Source organism: Periplaneta americana, chromosome 3 (assembly GCF_040183065.1).
Source record: "Periplaneta americana isolate PAMFEO1 chromosome 3, P.americana_PAMFEO1_priV1, whole genome shotgun sequence".
Lineage (NCBI taxonomy): Eukaryota > Metazoa > Arthropoda > Insecta > Blattodea > Blattidae > Periplaneta > Periplaneta americana.
In genome coordinates this window covers 97,446,987-97,470,020 of record NC_091119.1, presented here as the reverse complement: position 1 = coordinate 97,470,020, position 23,034 = coordinate 97,446,987, and the positions used below count along the sequence as shown (strand labels likewise).

The window sequence follows — 23,034 nt, the reverse complement described above, 5'->3', positions numbered from 1 at the left end:
GAATTGGCTAATCAACCTCGGTTGGCTTTCGTCTTAGCCACTGTTTTAAAATTTAATATTAATCTTGACCCATTTATTCCTCAGTCTCTCTCTCCATTAATTTTGATTTTCATCTTGTTGGTATTGTATTGTTATGTAAGTCTTTGTTTATTCAGTACTATCATTAGTGTTTGAGTCTCAGTGCACAATTCTATATTATTACTTTATGATATTCATTACATTTTAAATTTCTTAGTATTATAACTACTTTTGTTACTGCAAGTGGCAACCGCTTTAACTTCGTATTTATAGACAAGTTATTTGTCAGTTTCAATCATATGGGATACGTTAATGGCAATGGATTGGCCAGGTATATTTTCATAAAAATACAATCACATTTAAATATGACATCTCTGATAGTGAGTTCCATTCGTTACGAAACATTCTTAGCAAAGTAAATAAGAAAATATGACAAAGCTATGGATGTGTTAAGAAGATATTTATTTAGTCAATAATGAAAGTAATACAGTATGAGATAAGCCAACAAATATACTTTTGCTTCAGAGCAGTTGGAAAAAACTAACAGTAGGACAGATGTTCAGTTATTTAGCTATGCTCTAAATATTCTTTGCCATAAAGAGATGAAAATCCGTGACCTCCTAATTTTCATAACTGATGCAACACCATGTATGAAGATGACTTTTACCAGTCATCTTCATACACTGAAAATTATTTTCCCTAACAAGATTCACTTAATGTGTTTAGTTCCAGTATTTCATAGGTTTGCTGTGGAGCAGCACAGCATATTTCCAAAAGTAAACATGCTTATTTCCAAAATGAAGGAAGTCAATTAGTATCACAGTGCAAGCATATTTATGTCAAAACCGCAGTCTTCATTTACACATTCTCTGCATTTCATGTCATCACAAAGTAGAAATGAAGGTGATGTGATTTTCTTATAAACTGTCTGACACTATTCAGTTAAATTAACATTGGATTCCACAGACTCTATGTCGCAGTGAAACTGTAATGTACAGCCACAGAAACATAAAGCAGACGCCAGTGTTTCCTGAACTGAGCATCAAATGGTACAGTTGTCGGCATAAATTCAACATGCATACGAAAAACAATAATACAGTTAAAACTAATCCTGATGTTTGATATACAAGAACATGCATCATAATCAAGATTTAGAAAGTTGAGAATATACATTTATAAAATGTAAATGCTTGTTGATTGAAAAACTATTATTAGCAGTGCTGTCATGGGGGCCATACGGGAACATACGGCATATGGGAACCTATAATTTTTTAATGAATTGTATGGGGAAGAGAAATTTCTGCCTATACGGAGCCATACAGCATATGGGTGCCTAAGTTTTGTAGGCCTACATGGAGAACTATATTTTTACACGGAAATCTGTACTGATTTTAGATTCTCATTTACATACTGTTCCTAATATAATTCGTGGGTGCTCGTGTAAAGGGGGTTAAGTCAAATTGCAAGGTATGTAAACTTCTCTCCTTTGGTACTGAACAAAACCCCTTTGTCACAAAATATGGAGCCCTGTAACTGCATCACAGATGGAAGAATGACTTCTTTAACACAAGAGAAATGTAATTGTGGATAGTTCAAATCTGTACTTATTCCAGTTTTGCCAAATCATACTTAACCTCCTTTACATGAGCACCCGCAAATTATCTTACTTGACATTTATGATCATAAAAGGTCCATCGCTACAGTGCTGGAATTCAGAACCATAATTGTATAATTACTGAAAAACACCAAAGTGCTGCAGATACACGCTCCAAGATTCATCAAGATACGTGTGCATCTACTATGAGGGCTTCATGAGATATTCTTTAAATCACGCTTATTTTATAATTATGAAAATGTAACTCAAAACAATAATTCTTTACTTTCTTTTATATTAAAACATTCTAAGTAACGATTAGCAAGTGTGACTGTGAAACAAGTGGGACCAGATTCAAGTCCTAGTTGGAATAAGTTACCCAGTTGAGTTTCTTCCGGGGTTTTTCCACAAACCCAATGCAACCATTACAGTTGATGAAGAGTCGTAAAACATATATTAAAAGAACCATTAAATTACGGTCGGAGAGGTAGAGAGAGAGGAAAGTAAAATATATTTCAAGGGAGAAAAATAAAGAGTGTGGCATATGGTCAAGAAAAAAATTACCATGACAGCACTTGTTATTAGAGATAATATTAATATATGCCAACCAACTTCAACGTTATACTCACTCATGCATTTTGTATCTACTTGATAGCTGAATAGTGGCGTGTTAGTCTGCAAGAAAATGTTCCATGTTCGATCCTCCACATTGATTGTTGTTTTCATTATTACATCTTTGCAATTTGAACCTTCGTTACTCATATGTTTCCTGAATACATTTTGGGAAAATTTTGTTTCTGTGTGTCCATTCAATATGAACACCAACGACCTCTATTGTCAGCAACTTCTTGTAGTGAAATGAGAAAGGACATACTAATTTTTAATATTCGCAGAAGCACATTATAAAATTGGAACAATTATATAGACCAGAACAATGATTTTAATTGTCATCTATGATACATGACTAGAGTTATCACTAGACTGCAGACTTTTTAGACACTAACCCCTGAATCTAGCGGACTCAAGGCCATGTAATGCCTACTATATTCCAGCAGCAAAGTTGTGGTGAAGGGACAGGAGAATACACGAACTCGTTTTGAATAATTAGATGTTTCAAAAGTAGTGTGGTAGTCGGATGGCAGAATACTGGTGATAAAAAATAAATATGCCGAAAGTAAAATAGTCTCTAATTTACAACTACTTGTACAGGAATTTGGTAGACAGTATTTTTCTAGAGATGACAATATAATTCAATGCAATTTATGTACCGGTCATTTAAAAATCAGTAGTGTTCAGAGACTGTTCATACAACAGCATTGTAACTTTAAAGGACACAATAATCAGCTTAAATTTTACAAATGAACGAACAAGAAAGAACATTCCTAATTTCATGATTTCCAAGTAATCAAACTGGATTTTTTTTTTTTTTTTTTTTTTTTTTTTTAAGATTTATGTCATGTGTTTGTTCGTACTGATATTCCACTTCGAAAACTTGACAATTCTTGCATAATAATTTCACAAACTGGGGTATATGTTATATCTGATGGTTTATTATAATAAAGTAAATACGGTAATAAAGAGTTCTGGTGGATAAATTAATAACAATGATGATGAAATCTGTAACAATACTATGAGATAATCATAATTTTGTTATATTCTACTCACCATTTATGGCTGCTTACTGCACAACACAACTTCGATTTTGTGCTGGCATTGAAACTCTGTTCACATCAAGCTCTATAATCTCGTCATCTTTAATTCTGTAAAAGACGAGGAATATATGCTTTCACTGGGAACAAATAATGTTCTCTCAAGAGATGCTTAGTGACTGAATAACCAAGTATAATTGAAGTCAAATTTCAGAATTAAATATTATGAGAATGACTTTGGGGAGTTAAATGTATCCAACTTACGCATTTTCTTGAGAGTCCAAGTGGTGGACCAGCTCATCTCTTTTGTTGACTATTGTCACTAATTCGTCAAGTAGCAAGTTCTCGCGAATCTTTTGTTCCTCAGTCTTTTGCCAGTCTGTAACAAGATATGTAGGCCTATATATCACAGTTATGCTCACATGCAAAGTGTATGAAACAAGGACATATAGTCATCTTACAAGCTTACCTTCCATGGCAAAGATGCTACGTAGCTCCCGGTTCAGCAGTTCGAACCGCCGTTCCAGGTCATCCTCCTTTTCTCTGCAACATCAAGTTATCAATTATAAGCTACTAGTTCTCATCAATTTGCAAACTTTTTATGCTTTTTCATTATATTCTTTAAACTGGCTAAATGATTACCCAACCATATTTCTTTTTAATTGTTGCATGCATACGAATTACAGTAGCTTACAATAATTTTTCAACAAGCTCATAATCTATCTATAGGTGTTGGTCTGTGTTGCTACAGTTAGACTGGGCCTAAGCCTTTCTAAGTATCACCATCGATTACTATCTTTGGCCAGTGTTATTCAGTTTTGATAACATACTATCCCCTAGGGCTGGGGACGGAGCGGTTCGGTTCAGAGCAGTTATTGTGACGTCATTACTCGGTTGAACCGAGTACAGTACCGAGTATAAATTTGTGGTGGCAGATTTAAAATTTATATAGATTGAGTCGATTTTAGAACGTACTTTGAAAGTGAAACCAAGCGTGTTTTAAAAGCATTGTAGTAAAGCACTTTCGCTTTGCCAATTGACGAGAAAAAAGTGCTTCTCTTCATTGCAAAATGGCAGTTGCAAAATTCATTTGCGTGATTACAACTATTTGCGGAGTTATTTGTATGAAAGGACTATTTAACTTTCAGTGTTGTTATATATGACAGACAAAATAAAATTGATAAAATAACTCATAATACTAACAACTAATAAATTAACATGTGATGTAAACGTTAAACACTGCAGCTAATTAAAAAAGAAGATAGAAAGAAACGGGCTCCATGAAGCGCTGCCTAAAACACTTAAAAATAACACACAGAAGTATTTACTATTATGGAAAGTGCATAAAATAATCAATAAAACGTGGAATCTTAAACTGAAGAGCATAATGTTTATTTATTTTATGCTCGACCATGCCGAAATGTAGTGATTATACACCTGGTAGCAGACCTTTAATGCATGTCATTAAAGTACACCTACTCATTAAAGGTCAGGTCTTTCAGCCAATGACGACTCAGGTTACAACTGTTCAGCCAATGACAGGTCAGCTTTCTACCGTTATAAAACCGTAAGTATCGATTATTCTCGGATATGCAATCGAAAGAGAATTAGCGAAAAGTCACGGAGGCTGGAAATCCAATACTGTCGCAGAAGGTTATGTTCTGTTACTATAATAATTAGCGTTAATTGTAAATAATATTCAAATAAATTCAATTTGTCATCTCGTTTTTCAATGTCTAATTTAATTTCAATGTTATCTCTGTAGGTTCTTATGGCCTAGCAAGGTCAATGTGGACATCTGTTCCTCGGAAAAAATCAATACTTTCGCGCACATCTCACAACATACGGGACACTGGTCAAGGTCAGATACAAAGAAAATTAATAATATCAAGTTAGAAATATGGTGGAGCATAAAAAGTCGTATGAAACATTACTAGCCTTCAATACAATCATGTTCTCTTTGGTGAAGAATAATATTATTGATAAATTAAAGTAATTAGGTAACATAATTCGTAGAAATAAATACAAATAAAATTATGACTGATGAGGTAGCACAAATCCAATAAACACAAATAGAAGAAAAATAAAATGCACTTCCTTTTTTAACATATTTTAATATTAATCAAACACTCTAATATGATGATAATAATAACAATAGTAGTAATAATAATAATAATATTATTATTATTATTATTATTATTATTATTATTAGTAGTAGTAGTAGTAGTAGTAGTAGTAGTAGTAGTAGTAGTAGTAGTAGTAGTAGTAGTAGTAGTATGTATAGTAATATATTCAGAATGTCAATGTTCATTAAGTCCACTTGACAGGTCATATAATAGGATGAACTCCTCTTCAATACTAGGGGCCTTTCTGCCCACCTTGGGGATAAGGAAATAATTTGTCCTGCAGCAGAAAAATTTAAATACAACAATACCTATGTTGTTGTCTGCTAGAATTAAGTAAAACACGCGAACTCTGTTTGAACGTTTCAACTGATCGGTAATGGCTACGGTTAACTGAGTAACTTCGATGCTCTGCTGCCAAGCACATAAACCAATAGAACCGAGTAACTCAACAGTTCTACTAGCTCCGTCCCCAGCTCTACTATCCTCACATCTTTGACTCCTTCAATCTATATCCATTTGGGCTGTCCATGTCCTCTCTGTCCTTCAGGGTAACTAAATAATACTTTCTGAGTAAGTTGATTGTCACCCAAATAGGTTACTTGCCCTGCCCATCTCAATCTGGCCACATTTATTATGTACCTATACTTATAACCTTCCAAATCACTTACAGAAGAGAGGGATTTGATTCTAATGTATATGAAAGGCTACTTGGTCATAGGTTATAATGCTGGTGAAATGAGTCTAGGGTCCAACACCGAAAGTTACCCAGCATTTGCTCATATTGGGTTGACTATGGTCATAGGGGACCCTTATTGGTGTACATATGAATTCCGCACATGACATCTCAAGAGACAACTAGAACTCAACCAGAATTCCATAGATCTGAAGAATAAACTGTTATGACAAAATACCATATCTAATCTCCCGCCATGATAGAATCCTTTGGAAAATAATTTGCATACACCTGAAAGAACCCACACTGAAGGAAATGGACCAATTGCAACTGCGACTTATGACATCTGAAATACTTAATGTAAATCATTCCAAGGATCACTGGTTCTATGTGTTGTTTGTACAGTTGGTTATTTAACGACGTTGTATCAACTACTAGATTATTTAGCGTCAATGAGATTGGTGATAGCAAGATGGTATTTGGCGAGATGAGACTGAGGATTCGCCATAGATTATCTGGCATTCACCTTACGGTTCGGGAAAACCTCGAAAAAAACCCAACTAGGTAATCAGTCTAAGTGGGGATTGAACCCACGCTTGAACACAACTTCAGACCGGCAGACAAGCACCTTAACCAACTGAGCCACGCTGGTGGTCTTCTATATGTTCACTGATGGATCACATATAAGCAAAAGTTTAAATACAGCCACAGTTCTCTACAGCAAACTTTTCTCATTTTACTCACCAGTGGGATAAAACAGTCCTGCTTTTGATGGGGAAACAGAGGCCATCAAAATAGCAGTATACCAATTGAACTGCCACCATATAACATTCACAAATGCAGTTATATTATCTAACTCAAAATCTGTAATACAAGCTACAGTCAACGAACAAAACACCTGCAATCCAAGAATGTAGAAAACAATGTAGAAAACTGTCACATATTGAGGTCTAAAAAAAATTGACATTTTCCAATTGACATTGGCCATTGCAGTATCCATGAAAAGGACATTAGTATTTTACAACAGAGAAAGAGAGAGAGAATATCATTTCGTATCATCAAAACAGTAGTAAAGAAGATTTTCACAGTCAGAAGAGATGAACTCGCAAGAATAGCCCAAAAAGAGTGTAAAGATTCTGTCATAAACAAACCCAACTGGCCAGGAGTGAGACTTTTGCAATCTTCCGCCTAATTACTGAACGTAACTGCCTAGCTAAGCACCTATATCAACAGCGATCTACTCGAACCTATTCTGCATCCTATGAGACCGGGAAGAAGAAATGGACAAGCACCATCTAGAGATAGGCGACAAAGGAACACCAAAGATACTGGGAGGCAAGGGGTTAGCTTATGGATGCATGATTCTATCACTGTAGCTGCCATTTGACTAACATAATTAACTTCAGATTCATTACTGTATATAATTTTTTGTTATATCGCCTTCATGACAGTGTATGTTCAAGTGTTGGACCAAATATTATTCTTAGAATTCTTTTAACAAGAGTAGTTTCCTTTCATTAGAGGTATAAATTAGCACTGGTTTTACCAATGGTTTATACAAAATAGTCTTTACTCTTTTGGACAATATTTGTGACTTGAACTGATGCAGTAGTTCAAAATATGATTTATTAGTGGCAATGATGTGAGCTAATTTCTTCATACACATTATTTATACTAGTTACTATGGAACTAAGGTATATGAAGTTGACTACCTTCATAAATTTGTATGTTTCTATTGTTACATACGGCTCTTCATTATAGTTAGAGTTAAGGCCGATCCACAATAAACCGGGAACGAGAACAGAAAGCGAAGAATGTGAACGTCAAGATTTTTTATTCACAATAAACTGAGGATGGAAATGGCTATGCATATCAATATGTATGTCAATAACGATATGTAAAGTCGATATTACACATTCTGATGTCATTTGTGTATACTCGACCAATGCATTCTCTCATGAGTACAAGCCAACTAACATAAACACAGGTTAACTAACTTCAAAATTTACGGCATGGAATATTAAATAATTCAATTCATGTGGTAGTCTGGTCATATATACACATAGCATATATGGAAAGTAATTCTACTGAATTTCTGGATAAGTTACATGCATTGAATAAACAAGAAATTATGTCACGGCTTCTTTTCTACAAAATATAAGACGACCAAATAGCTTTTTGATGATAACAGACTGAATCTAGTAGGCTGTGATCAGAAACGAAAATGGAAAATGAAATCTTGGCCAACTCTCACATTACCGTTCCCGGGCTCCAGCAACCTTCTCGTTAATTGTGAATGCTCACATTTAGGCCTAAATAAATTTATTTTAACAATATTTCTGTTCTCGTTCTCATTGTCGTTAACATTCCCAGTTTATGTGGATTAGCCTTTAGCTATCATATACTGATATTTGATTTTGTTTTCATTAAGCTGTTGTAAAAATGTATTGCAGCAGATTTCATTTTATTTTATGTGTTCAAGTTTAAGTAGGTCACTACCTGATCACTGTAAATTTTCACTGAGATGCCGATTTAAAGCATCACTGGAAATTTCTGGCGGCATCCTTAGTTAGACTCGACAAGGAACAATTTTATTGTATAAAGTATATGAAAAGTCTGAAAACTATAAGTAGTAGTATTTTGTTTCACAATATATTGCAACAGCTAAACATGTTTCTGTTGTAGCAAAGATGGCCAACAAGAGAAAGAGTGTACTCTGTTGTTAGCTTTAATGAATAAACAGTCAATGTTTTCAATGGATTTCTGTAAAGCATTCCTAGAGACAGGGATATCTTTATGGTAATTGGAAACAAACTTTGAAGACATTTTTTGAGAAATACACTAAACAGTGAGTGCACCAAGTGAATCCACACTTATTTGTCAGTTATTTACTACAGTCTTGAATATGCTGTGGCCAGGGGAAATTAGGTATCATGATGTTCTCCTATTTCTCACTGACAATGCATGATACATAAAATCTGCTTACTTACTTACTTACAAATGGCTTTCAAGGAACCTGAAAGTTCATTGCCGCCCTCACATAAGCCCACCATCGGTCCCTATCCTATGCAAGATTAATCCACTCTCTATCATCATATCCCACCTCCCTCAAAGCCATTCTAATATTATCCTCCCATCTACGTCTCGGCCTCCCCAAAGGTCTTATTCCCTCCGGTCTCCCAACTAACACTCTATATGCATTTCTGGATTCGCCCATATGTGCTACATGCCCTGTCCATCTAAAACATCTGGATTTAATGTTCCTAATTATGCCAGGTGAAGAATACAATGCGTGCAGTTCTGCGTTGTGTAACTTTCTCCATTCTCCTGTAACTTCATCACTCTTCGTCCCAAATATTTTCCCAAGAACCTTATTCTCAAACACCCTTAATCTCTGTTCCTCTCTCAAAGTGAGAGTCCAAGTTTCACAACCATAAAGAACAACCGGTAATATAACTGTTTTATAAATTCTAACTTTCAGATTTTTTGACAGCAGACTAGATGATAAAAGCTTCTCAACTGAATAATAACAGGCATTTCCCATATTTATTCTGCGTTTAATTTCCTCCCGTGTTTCATTTATATTTGTTATTGTTGCTCCAAGATACTTGAATTTTTCCACTTCCTCGAAGGATAAATCTCCAATTTTTATGTTTCCATTTCGTACAATATTCTGGTCACGAGACATAATCATATACTTTGTCTTTTCGGGATTTTCTCCTAACATATTCACGTCATCAGCATAGACAAGAAGCTGATGTAACCCGTTCAATTCCAAACCCTGCCTGTTATCCTGAACTTTCCTAATGGCATATTCTAGAGCGAAGTTAAAAGTAAAGGTGATAATGCATCTCCTTGCTTTAGCCCGCAGTGAATTGGAAAAGCATCAGATAGAAACTGGCCTATACGGACTCTGCTGTAAGTTTCACTGAGACACATTTTAATTAATCGAACTAGTTTCTTAGGAATACCAAATTCAATAAGAATATTATATAAAACTTCTCCCTTAACCGAGTCATATGCCTTTTTTAAAATCTATGAATAACTGATGTACTGTACCCTTATACTTCCATTTTTTCTCCAATATCTGTCGAATACAAAAAATCTGATCAATAGTCGATCTATTACGCCTAAAATCACACTGATGGTCCACAATAATTTCATCAACGTATGGAGTTAATCTTCTCAAAAGAATACTGGACAAAATTTTGTATGATGTCAACAAAAGTGATATTCCTCGAAAGTTACAATTAGTCTTGTCCACATTCTTAAAAATAGGTACAATTATGGACTCCTTCCATTGTTCTGGTACAATTTCCTGTTTCCAAATAGCAAGTACAAGTTTATAAATTTTGCTAGATAATCCGCTTCCACCCTCTTGTATTAATTCTGCAGGAATTTGATTGATACTTGAAGACTTGTACTTTTTCAGATTTTCTATCACAATTTCGACTTCAGAAAGTGTGGGTTCGGGTATAAATGGCTCAACAGTTTGTATTTGAATTTCGTTCCGACCATTTCTATTTGGCCTATGTACATTCACTAGTTGCCCAAAATAGTTCTTCCATCTGTTCAGGATTGAATGAGAGTCTGCAAGCAAGTCACCACTCTCATCCTTGATCACGTTTACCCTTGGGAGTGCCTAAAACTACCTCAACATGTGCAATAGAAATTGAATGTAATGTCCAACCTGTTTGGTTATATATACGTGAGAAAATTTTTAAAATTCACCTTAAGCTTCAGTCTTCGTCAAGATGTTGTATGTTTTTTCAAATACCGGATCACAACTTCAGCAAGTTTTATAATATACAAATGGAAGATGTTCCTTTAAATGTAACTTGTTTAACGATGGAACAAAATTTAGTTGTCAATGAAAATCCACCATGGATGTGGAAAAGGCCAAAGTGTTATATTAATATCTCTGGCGATTATACTAAGAATGATGCACCACATGTTTTAAAATCTAGTGCCATGGAACTAATCTGTAACAAATATGAAAATTTTCTCCAAATGTGTACTGATGGGTCACGGAATCCTGATGATGGACTTTCAGGCACAGAGTATTATATTCCAAAATATAATGAGAAATATTATATATCATGTTCATCTCCCTCTAGTCTCGAAACAGAACTACTGGCCATAGAGGCAGCTCTTTTACATGTCTCTTACCTTATCTGATATATTGTATGCATTTTCAGTGACTTGATGGGAGCTATTCTAAATATCATGAAATATACTCCAACTTCCTATGCACAAATTACAACCTCTATACAAAAAATCTTTACTTACTTACTTATGGCTTTTAAGGAACCCGGAGGTTCATTGTCGCCCTCACATAAGCCTGCCATAGGTCCCTATCCTGAGCAAGATTAATTCAGTCCCTACCATCATATCCCACCTCCCTCAAATCCATTTTAATATTATCCTCCCATCTAAGTCTCGACCTACCCAAAGGTTTTATTACCTCTGGCCTCCCAACTAACACACTATATGCATTTCTGGATTCGCCCATATGTGCTACATGCCCTGCCCATCTCAAACATCTGGATTTAATGTTCCTAATAATGTCAGGTGAAGAATACGAGTACAATGCATGCAGTTCTGTGATACAAAAAATATTAAATAAACTAAATCTTCAAAAAGAAATAGTATTCCAATGGATACCTAGTCATTGCGGCATTACTGGAAGTGAGATTGTAGATAATATTGCTAAACAGGCAACATCTTTGGTGCCCAAACTTATGCAAATAACTTCTTTAACCTGCGCATATTCTGCAGTTAATTCTCATTTAACAAATTTATGGGTAGAATTATGGCTTTCTTCTGATAAAGGCCAAGTACTTCAAAACATTCAAAAGAAACCTAATGATTCACAAATGTTCCGCAACATTCCCAGACAGATACAAACTTTCTTAGCAAGAGCCAGGACAGGCCATATTATCACTCAGAAGTATCTTCACCGCTTTAATCTTGTTGACTCTAGTAGTTGTTGCTGGTGCAACAATAACGAAGAAGATTTGGAACATATCCTCTTAAACTACCCTGTTATAAACATCCATAGAACTAATCTAAAATCTGCAATCCCTGAAACCTTGGACAATTCTCTCCAGTACATATTGAATACACCCCATCTTTGGAATGTGGCTGCTGAAATATACAACAAGCATCGTGCTTTCTACCTATCATTTGTAAGAAGAGGAAATTCATAGTGAAACATAGTGGAACATGTGTTGTCGGCAAATAGCTGGATACACTACGAAGATAGATTTTCTGAAGAGATGCTGTTTCTATTCATGATGCCAAAATCTTTTCAGTAAAGCAGAAATTCAAAATGATCTCACCTTCATCACTGCCCATTAAGCAAGTTAACTTGAATTATTACCCATGGTTACATCTCTGAAGATTGAGGAAGGGACAGTGGAGTTGATTCAAGCAGTTCCAGGCATGATAGGAATTGCAGTGAGTGAAAAATGCAATAGAGTAATGTCTGCCAATTGAGACATAAAAACAATAAAAAGCATAAGCAAGATTCTCAGTGGTGAATATGCAGATTCTGTGAACATGGACCCATTGATCATTGATTGTTTCAAGTATGTTCCAATTACCATAGTGGACGGTGAAAGTTTTTTTCTGTTCTGAAAACTGTATTATCTGTCAAATGACAAAATTTCCGTGTTGATAGCTGATAATCTAGAGAAACACCTTGTAGTTATGTGCAACAAATGATAAACAGCATTACCAGAGTGAGTCTAGCAAATAAAATTGCTGTTTAAAAATATAAATGTCTTTTCTTTACTGCTTTTATATATATATATATATATATATATATATATATATATATATATATATATATAATATGACACGCACGCGCACAAACACGAAACAGAATCAAATACTCACAAGATGTTAAGCTGCATCTGTCGCCTAAGGAGGGCGTTTTTCTTGTTGACAAGAGTGAACCACTTGGCCATCAGCTGTTCCTCTCTCTCCCGATCATTGCCTGAAATAAACAATATAGCTGCAGGCCGTGACGTCTTAAGTGCATCATATGTAATCTGCATGGAGTGGCATGGTGCCTACCTGCTTCCATTACTCTGCGTAAATCCTTCTCCAGCAAAGCAGCCTGCTTATCAATCTGCTTCTGTTCCCTCTCGAGTGCCTCTAGCTCGTTCTGAATGTAGTTCACCATATCCCTGCCATTCTACGCAACACATAGGATCGAAATGTGGAACTTTTCACCTATGTTTATAAATATTCTTATAGAAATGAGAGCAGACCAAAGAAAATCCCATAGTAACAGTCCCTACATGATTCACAAGTATTCAGTATGGAATTACAAAACCTCTCTATAATTATTTATAGTTAAAAGTTACATGATCTGAATTTTAAATCCAAATTTTGATGTATCAGTAGTGATAGAAAATACACACATAATTACGCAAATACTACAATGTGGCAATCGAAACAGAGTTTATGTCCATTTACAACACATGATTTCGAATTTTTTAAGACAACAAATCAGAGAAAATTTTGCTCCTTTTATTATTATGTTCTTCACATAAAATGTAATAACCAAATTACTCAAAGAGGATGTTTTCGATTTGCAATGAACTGTCTAGTCCTAATAATATATTGATTTACGTAAATCAACAGTGAGATAAATTTATGAGCTGAATAATTTCAATACCAAAGCATAGAAATTCTTAAACTGTAATATTTAAAAATTAAATTAAGTCAGATATATCTATCTGTTCACAATTCTTTGGGTTGCGTACTTTACTACAGAAAAAAGTTTTTGGACATGATAAATTCAAAGCCAATACTTCAAATTCAGCATAGATAAGTTCAGTTCCATGTAGTGTAGATTTGAATGTAAAGTTCATTTTCAAAGAGTAATGTACAGACAGAACTTTACAGGCATAGTTGTTCAAATGTATAGAGAGATTTTCAGAAGGGAAGAAGAAAAATTGGAGGAAAAATTTTAAATCATGTTATTAAAAATCCAGATTAAATACCATCGAAATATGAAAGCACAATTTTCTATTGTGTGACTTACACCTCTGTGGTAGATATCTCCCATTGACTTGTCTGGTGAGATGCGGTCCATGAGTGAAGTGAAAGAGTGCAGAGGAGAGTGTGCCTTCTTAGTGGAGCCATCCTCTTCCCATAGTAGCTGTGTCGGGTGTGCCGTGCTGTCAGGATCTGCACTTTTGGACGGACTTCTCATCAGCACGGCACCATTCCTATCTCCCTGCACACATATAATACAAACTCACTTCATGTGTTTGAACACTTTCCTTTTTTAATTTGATAATTATTATGTATTTGTATACTGAGTCCTTTTGAGCTACCTTCAGTGGAAGGCAGTTTTGTTAATAAAAAAAATAATAGCAATATATCTGACAGAGCAAATCGAAATTATTTAACGTCCCACCTAATCCTCGTTTCATGTGACTTCTGTTACTCAAAAGTGACACTGAATATTAACGTTCTGAACCAAGAGAAAATGCACTGAAAGCAATGAAGAGTAAAATTATGCATAGTCTTGAAAAGAGTACTCTGAAAAGAGACTAAATCCACAATCATCTTTATGTATTTCAAAGTACACTGAATACTGAAACATGACAAACCTTGACTAGAATGATATTGTTTGCTGTTTTGGGAACTAACTCTTGGAATATTACGAACCATGCTCACGTACAAAACTCGAGAGTTTTTTCATAATTTTGCACTATGTGGACGAGTCTAGCATGGTTCGAAAGAGACTCACACTTTTATAGATGTCAGTGCAAACATATCTGTTGAGATATTTTACAACCATGTCCTCGCAACAGTAACGCTGATACTTATTGCTCAGATATAAGATAGTGGGATCATATTAACTCTTCATTTAGGCAAATTATAGGCTGAACTTTTGTGGAGATTAAGGCACCAAAAGTAGCACCAAGACACTGAAACTTCAGTTCATGACTTGTGAATATTGTACAAGTACAAAGAACCAATTTCATTCTGTTCTTTAGTATCATGGGTCAAGGCAATATTGCTGTCTGGGAAATGGATGTTGTAGTAAAGAAATACAATTTTCTGTATTGTTTTCAGTCATCGTTAATCATATTGACATCCTCTTCGGCATTCTACAAAAGAAATCTATATAAATAGAAACAATTGGAGAATACCGGGTTTGCAGTGAAAGACCTGCAATTGGGCAGAAAATTATGAATGAATGAATGAATGAATGAATGAATGAACAAATGTATTGCATATAGCTATTCTAAAAGTCATTCAAATTGGGGAATATTTAAATAAGTTCAGAATAGAAAGATTTCAAAGTATTAGAAAGCTGGAGAATTGGGCTTACAACCAGTTTTCACTCGACTGGACAGAGAGCATCCCTCAAGGTAGGAATGTTCGAATTTCAACCCTGATATTTTGCAGACTAGACAGAACACTGACATTTTCTGAGTACACAAACAGAGTAACAATTGAAGAAAATTTACCATATGTAATTTAAAAAAATGTATTTGCTTAATATAGGCCTACAATTGATTGCATACTTTAATACACTTATCTTCATAACATATTATATAGATGGACAAATGGACACCAGCAACAAGAAATAAATGTAATGAGTAATACAAAATCTGGTGTGTAAAGAAATGCAAGAATAGGATAAATTACAATTACTTACTAAATAGAAGAGAAAATAAGTACACACATTCTGTTGTAACGTTAACACTTTAAACTCAAAATGCATACCTCTAAAACAGTAGTTGTTAATGCCTTTAATTTACTCTAAGTAGATGCATTATTTCATTAATAATGCATTTTTAAGAAGATAAGTTTTGCTTTTGACAATGCCAACTGTAATACCTGAATAAATGAGAATGAATGAATGAACCAATTAGTGAATCACTGAATCAGTCAATGAATCAATGAATACATGGATGAATGAATCAATGAGTCGATGGACTGATTGACTGAATGACTGACTGTAGTGAAAGAAGAAGAATTATCAATTAAATAGTAGGCCTACACAATGATAATTGCATCTTTGCAAGGGCTCTTGGAACTCCTGCATGGCTCAATATGGTCTGTCTTTGCCGTCCACCTACAAAGAGTGAGAAACAACTCAAATATTCGTTAAACCAAACCTGAGACACCCTGCAAGACGGAAGAGCTTTGCATACTGACTACAGCGCCAGGCGTTCAACAGCAATATATAATTTCTATTTTTCGTAACTGGTTATGCACGACTCTACAAAGTATTTCAGAAAGTACTTGTGCTGAAACAGTAGGAATTATAGAGAGTGTTCTGAAAAAAGATTCCAATATTTAGAGAGAAGGTAGTATGCATCAAAACAAGAAATAAAACTATAAACATGAGTCCTAAAATTAATATCTTCTGAGTAATGAGCAAATGTTTACCATTACTGTAACAGCAGCATATCTTCCAGTGCGAGTTCTTTGGCAAGAAACAAATGAGGAAACAGAATGTAACTGTTTGTCACTACATACTAGTTTTGTATCCGTTGAATAAGAGCATGTTTTGTTTCTTATCCAAGAGCTCACAGTAGAAGATATTCTGTTCTTACATTGTTTACCATCACTGTAAGAGCAGCATATCTCCTATACTGTGAGCTCTTTGGCAAGAAACAATTGAGGAAACAAAATGCAGCCCTTTGTCACTGTGTATGACATAGCATACCTTCGTTTGTTTTTGTATCAAGAGAAGGCTTAAACAGATGACAGTATGTTAGAGTTCGTAATCATACTATTGTAGTAAACTGATTCTACACTGCAGTAATTATTACTGTACCAGTCGAGTAAGTTAGTTTCGTATCTGTTGAATCGCAACATGTTTTGTTGTAACAGTAACATGGGTCCATCATCTCTTAGATTTTTCCACTCTTTTCAGCAGTTCACACTCAGCCAGTTACAATATTTCTCAGACTGATAGCTGGCCAGTCACGGAAGGTGAAAAGATGACAACAAAATGTTATGAATGATTGTAGGATTGGCTAAGAAGCAGGACATGGCCCCTGTAATCGGTACTATTCCAGCATTTGCCTCAAGAGACTTGGGAAACCACAAAAAACAAAGTCAGGACAGACAGTCATTGAGATCGAATGCCGAACCTCCCAAATTCACAAGGTAAACATATTAACAACTACACCACTGTGCTCAGTTTCTCTCAAAATCTGGGAGGAATATTGATTATGAAAGTTTCAATTTGTTATCAAGTATCAAAAAATGCTGTTCAATTTTCGAATTGCTATCAAGCATCAGAAAATTCTGTGCTTTCATCTATATTCAAATGCATTAGTAACTTACAGTTCACAACTTAGATACACTGTATTAGTATATGATAGCACTTCAAGCATACCTTGTCACTAGGCGTAAGTCTTTCTGGGGAAGAGTTGTTCTGCTGGCTGTCTACCTGTGGACTGTCAATGTCACCAGGACCTGTAAATTAGACAGAATCCATTAACTGTATGTGTAAACTCATCTCATTTTTTGACTCAACATTAATGCTAATTTGTACTCAACTAGTAGGTTACGTCTTAAGCTGACAATCGCACTGTGTGTAAAATAATAGATGATATAGCAAGATATAGCACTTGGCTTTTTATGTTAATTTAGTCATAACTCTGCTAACCTGGCAATGTGAAGAATTCCATTTCTGGGAAAGGAATACTTGTGCAATGGAATTCATTATCCTTCCTAGCTCATACACATTCTTTAGCAGACATCTCCTAATCTCAGAGTTTCTAGTTCGATGCTCGACTAATTATAAATGTATGATAGATGAAGGAATTTTGGAGCATTTTAATTTCCAGTGTTCCATTATCACCATAACAATGTCTCATTGTTACTACATGGAACATGACGGTGCACATATTATTCCTCTGTAGTATTTATTTTTAACAAAAAGTTGAGGTTAATTCATTCATAGTATTCTGCCTAAGGGAAGGTCTTTCACTGCAAATCCAGCTTTCTCCAATCTTTCTTATTTCTGCCTTCCTGTTTGTCTCCCCATATGATCCATATATCTTAATGTCGTCTATTACCTGATAGCTTCTTCTGCCCCAAACTCTTCTCCTGTTCACCATTTCTTCCACTACATCCTTCTTCTCAACCAGCGTCCCCGCCAATTTCCTTTTCTCTTCCTGATCAGTTTCAGCATCATTCTTTCTTCTCTCACTCTTTCCAACACAGCTTCATTTCTTATTCTATCTGTCCATTTCACACGCTCCATTCTTCTCCATATCCAAATGCTTCAAGTCGTTTCTCTTCACTTTGTCGTAATGTTCATGTTTTTGTCTCATACAATGCCATAATCCGTACAAAGCACTTCACTAGTCTCTGCCTTAGATCCTTTTTTAGGTTCACAGAAGATATTTGCTTTTTCTATTAAAAAATTCCTTCGCCATTGCTATCTTCCTTTTGACTCCCTGGCAGCAGATCATGTTACTACTTATAGTACATTACAACTATTTAAAGCTGTCCACTTGTTCTAGTGCCTCATTTAGAATTCGCAAGTTTACCTTCTTTATTATTCTTTCTACGACCATGGTCTTCATCTTATTTGTAATTTGTCTTCATCCCAAATTGATCACAGCTGTCATTTAGCTCCAGTAGCATATCCCTTAGTATCATCTCCTCTTCTGCTAACAATGCCATATTATCAGTAAATCTTATGCACTTTATTCTTCTTCCTCCTACTATCACCCCGCCCATGTTCTGAAAACAGTTCTTCACTATATTCTACAAGTAGATGTGGAACAGGGTAGGTGATAAGGGGCATACTTGACATGCTCCTCTCCCTATTTCACTTCCTTCTGACATTTCTTTTCCTATCCTGATTCTGACTCGTTTCATATAAAGATTATTGAACAGCATTCTTTCTTTCCAATTCACATCAATTTTCTTTAAGATCATCAGTTTACTCCAATCCACTTTGTCAAATGCCTTTTCTAGGTCCATAAATACTATCTATATACACTTCTTTATTCTTCTCTAGGTATCTTTCGCCAATTGTTCGTAGCAGTCCAATTGCATCTTTCATACCTTTTCCCTTCCTGAAGCCAAACTGCTTTTCTTCCAACTGTTCTTCCATCTTACAATATAAACATCAATCAGTATTTACAGAAGAATCTTCGCCGAGTGTGATATCAGACTGATAATCCTGAACTTATTATTTTTCTTCCGTATTGGAAGCAACACTGTCTCCGTAAAATCTTCAGGCCTTTCTTATTTGTTTCGTTGCATAATGATAGAATTACCTTCTTGTCTTCACCCAAAACAATTACAAATTTGAGACAATGGGCACAACATGAACTAAAATCAGGTCAGGCCCTACTGGTAGCTCAGTACTTAAAACTTACTTGTTACAATTATATGAATAATAAATGTACTGTAAATCTTTCCCTGGAAACCACGCCAGCAGTGATACAATCCTCTTAAGGTAAGCGTTCACTACATCATATCGCACTTATCAGACGAATTGCACAGATCGGAAAAAGACAATCTTTGCTGTATTTGTTATGTATCCACGTTCATTACATCGTATTGCACGCATTGGCTCTCGGCAAATCGGTCCACGTTTCTCAGATGAGTAACTTTCCTGATGTGTGCGATCATGGGCTTCTTTAATAAATCAATTTTAATTGCTCAACTGTTACTATTATGTTGTGTCATGTTCAGTGTTGTGCCAAAATGGCAGACGGAAAATTTATTTCGCTTGTAGAAAACTGCGAAGAATTATATAATTTTGAGGCATTCCCATTACAGTAATCAAGTCGTTTCTTACATATATATTATGTAACCAATATCTCTTTTGTTTCTTCCTCTTCAATTAAGAGCATGAAACAATTACAAATTCTTATTCGCTAACACTCTTGATTAACAGACCTAACCTCAAAACTTCTCTGTTTTCAGCAATGTCAGTATCGTACGTCATATGTTTTAAACAGCTGATAGAGAATCCAATGAGACGATGAAGTAGAGCCGTTACAGTGAACGCACTGCACTTAAAATATCCGTTGCGTGTAATTCGTACGAGGAGTGCGATACGATGTAGTGAATGCTTACCTTTACAGTTCCTTTCCTCATTCCATACACTTCACTTGGCACTCTTGTGCACTACCTATAATCAACTGGTGTAATCTAAACACGACCAGAATGTCCAAAACTTGGCATATTGAATGCAGTACATATACAACTTACAAGGCCCTTTACTCTGTTCTGACTGCGGTGACTGTGCACCTACAACTCCCATTCTGGCCTCAGCAATCAGCTTGCGGGCACGCTCACGCAGCTGCTGTTGTCTCTCCTCTTCACCCTTAACAATAAAAACATGCGACAGTGCCTCAAAAGACTCTTGCAACGAAGCAGGTATCACTCAATGTAATATCGCAGAAGTGGTTTAATTTGATAAACATGAGGGGTTAAAAGCAACAGTGGCGTATGTCAAGAATTGCAAGAAAAGATATATTTTAACTTTTGAATTCTATGCAATTGAAAAATCTGTTGAAATATAATTTAAGGGACTGTTGTTTGATATTTTAAATACAACAGAAAAGTTCACATTTTTTTTGACATTCATAAGTTGAAATACAAAAATATAAAAAATCTGACTTACATCATTGTTGTTTTGAACAACTCATATAAGGGAAAACTTAACCATAGGGCCTTGGAAGAAAATTTGAAATTAAACACTTAATTGTATGAGCAACATATCACATCATTGTTTTAAGCAAAGTGAGAGAATTATTCCATGTATTACTCTTGTAAAAAAAGACCACATAAAACAGGTAGGAACAAACTCCATACTAAATACATTTCATTAGAAAAGAACTAGTTTACAAAATATAAGAATTAATAGAGTTGATATGGAATACAAGCCTAATGTTTACGAGAACTTCATATTTATGGAAATTAAATACTTCTAAGCTACTAAAAATTGAAATAGATTACAAACAAAGTACAATGTTCCCACCTCCTGAAGTCTGACCACAGAAAAGAGAACTAATGTACTGAATAAATAATACAAAAACAACAGACCTAAATAATTTCAAATTCGCGTAAATATAAATGCACTGATATCCTTCGGGGAGACATTGACACATCTTTCATGTAAGTATTTGGGCTGAACATAGTCAAGTTTATAAGCCACACAGCACAGGTTACCTTGACAGGCGATTGTGCACTCAGTGGAGGGTTGTTTCCACGCGCAGCAGCCTCTCTTCTTGCCTGCTCCAGCAACTGACGAGCTCGTTCTCTCAGTTCGTCATGGCGAGTTAAAATATGCTGCACACCGATTACATGTCACACAATGTGTTAAACAAACAATTTATTTACAAGATAAGGTTGAAAAAAATTCCATGCATCTAATCATGTCATGCTGTGATGGTATAGCACACATTACTTTACAAAAAATATACTACTGGAAAATGGCTGATCTAGACTATTTTTGCTGCTGTGAATATGTTTTTAATTGGTTATTTTACGATGCTTTATCAACTGCTGTGGTTATTAGCGTCTGAATGAGATGAAGGTGATAATGCCAATGAAATGAGTCCAGGGTCCAGCACAGGTAGTTACCCAGCATTTACTCTTAATGAGTTGAGGGAAAACCCCGCAAAAAACCTCAACCATGTAACTTATCCCAACCAGAATTTGAACCTGGGCCCGCTTGCTTCACGGAGAGGCATGCTAACCATTACTCCACAGTGGCAGACGTGAATATGTTTAAAAACATGATATTTCGAAGATGAATTTAACTAATCTGCGGCTGTTACAACTACATGTTCCAAATTACAAGCCAACATTTGGAATATTTGAGATTGGATGATTGAATGAAGGGACAAACGGTCATAAATAAGCAGTGGGACAAGTACAAAGTGTTGCTGAAGTACATTTTATAGCCATAAACAGAATGAAAAAGATATTACAATTTAATATACGTCAATCAGTCAATTGGTGTAGCCAGATATGACACAAACCAGTTATGTTCAGTGTCCCTCACCTGATGACGAAGGGAAGTTCAACGTTTAAAATGCTGCCTATTTTTAGTATTTACAGAAACGGAAATACAGTAGTATGGAGAAAACCACTTCCTCCTCCCTTCTAAATAAAGCCAACAGCAATATTCAATTTTTTCATAAAATGTGAAATATAGTTGATATTAATTTTTATATAGAACGATCAGTTGAAGACAGAAGAAGTAAAACTTGTTAAGTGTAATTCGTCTCTGATGCATTGTTAACAGATAGCACGACAAGATAGCGAGAATGTTAATAGTTACAAAATCACAGTAATAAAATGTAACTTCACAAGAGTAAAACACACCAGGGGCCTGTTTCTCAAAAATACTAGTTTAGTAGTTCACCAGTTACTAGTTACCAGAGTATATTTCACTAGCTCTAGTAGATTCTGTTTCTCAAACTATTTCACCAGTCTAGTAACTTGTGACAATTTTTCACTAGTCACATGATCTCTTTCGCTAGTCAGCTGATTGAGTTCATTTGTTTATACCCATTGGTAGATATTGTTATTTGAGGTTAGGAGGCTAAGTTGTTTGTGTTTTGGTTCTTACTTCTCTCTTCTCTTGAAATTCCATCAATTGAAAGCAAATTAACTATACTCAATATGATTAATGACTCAAAGGATATATCATTCGGTGCGTTTTCAAGCATAATAATAACAAAAATGATAAAGTTAACGACTGGACAAAAAAATTTGTAATAAGTGAGGCTATGGAACTGATACTTCAGAACAAAGATTATGCCTACGTTAGGGACACTTATTGGCCCAACATTAAGGAAGCAACTTTGACGAGTACCAATTCAAGTTCACAGTATCATAATATGAACACACTATGTAGCAAGTGAGTCTACTGGCGACATGGATGCCACTTATGACTTGAAAAAAATCGCTATTTTTTTTTTTTTTTTTTTTCAGTTTTAGGTTTGA

At 35.2% G+C, this 23,034-nt stretch overlaps 1 protein-coding gene across 4 annotated transcripts in view; it reads right to left on the bottom strand.

The window, feature by feature from the left end:
• Window positions 1-23,034, bottom strand: part of Ehbp1 (Eps15 homology domain containing protein-binding protein 1) — a 97,149-nt gene that overhangs the window by 17,556 nt on the left and 56,559 nt on the right. For 3 of the 4 annotated variants that reach the window (XM_069821052.1, XM_069821054.1, XM_069821053.1), the window contains exons 16-24: window positions 21,250-21,369; window positions 20,287-20,401; window positions 17,444-17,523; window positions 14,117-14,311; window positions 13,141-13,261; window positions 12,961-13,060; window positions 3,731-3,804; window positions 3,526-3,640; window positions 3,278-3,372 (exon numbers count right to left, since the gene is read on the bottom strand). In XM_069821052.1, the coding sequence (XP_069677153.1) occupies window positions 3,291-3,372; window positions 3,526-3,640; window positions 3,731-3,804; window positions 12,961-13,060; window positions 13,141-13,261; window positions 14,117-14,311; window positions 17,444-17,523; window positions 20,287-20,401; window positions 21,250-21,369 (1,002 nt within the window). In that variant the 3' untranslated portion in view covers window positions 3,278-3,290. The remainder of the gene's footprint in view (window positions 1-3,277; window positions 3,373-3,525; window positions 3,641-3,730; window positions 3,805-12,960; window positions 13,061-13,140; window positions 13,262-14,116; window positions 14,312-17,443; window positions 17,524-20,286; window positions 20,402-21,249; window positions 21,370-23,034) is intronic. The other variant, XM_069821055.1, reaches the window with a different exon arrangement.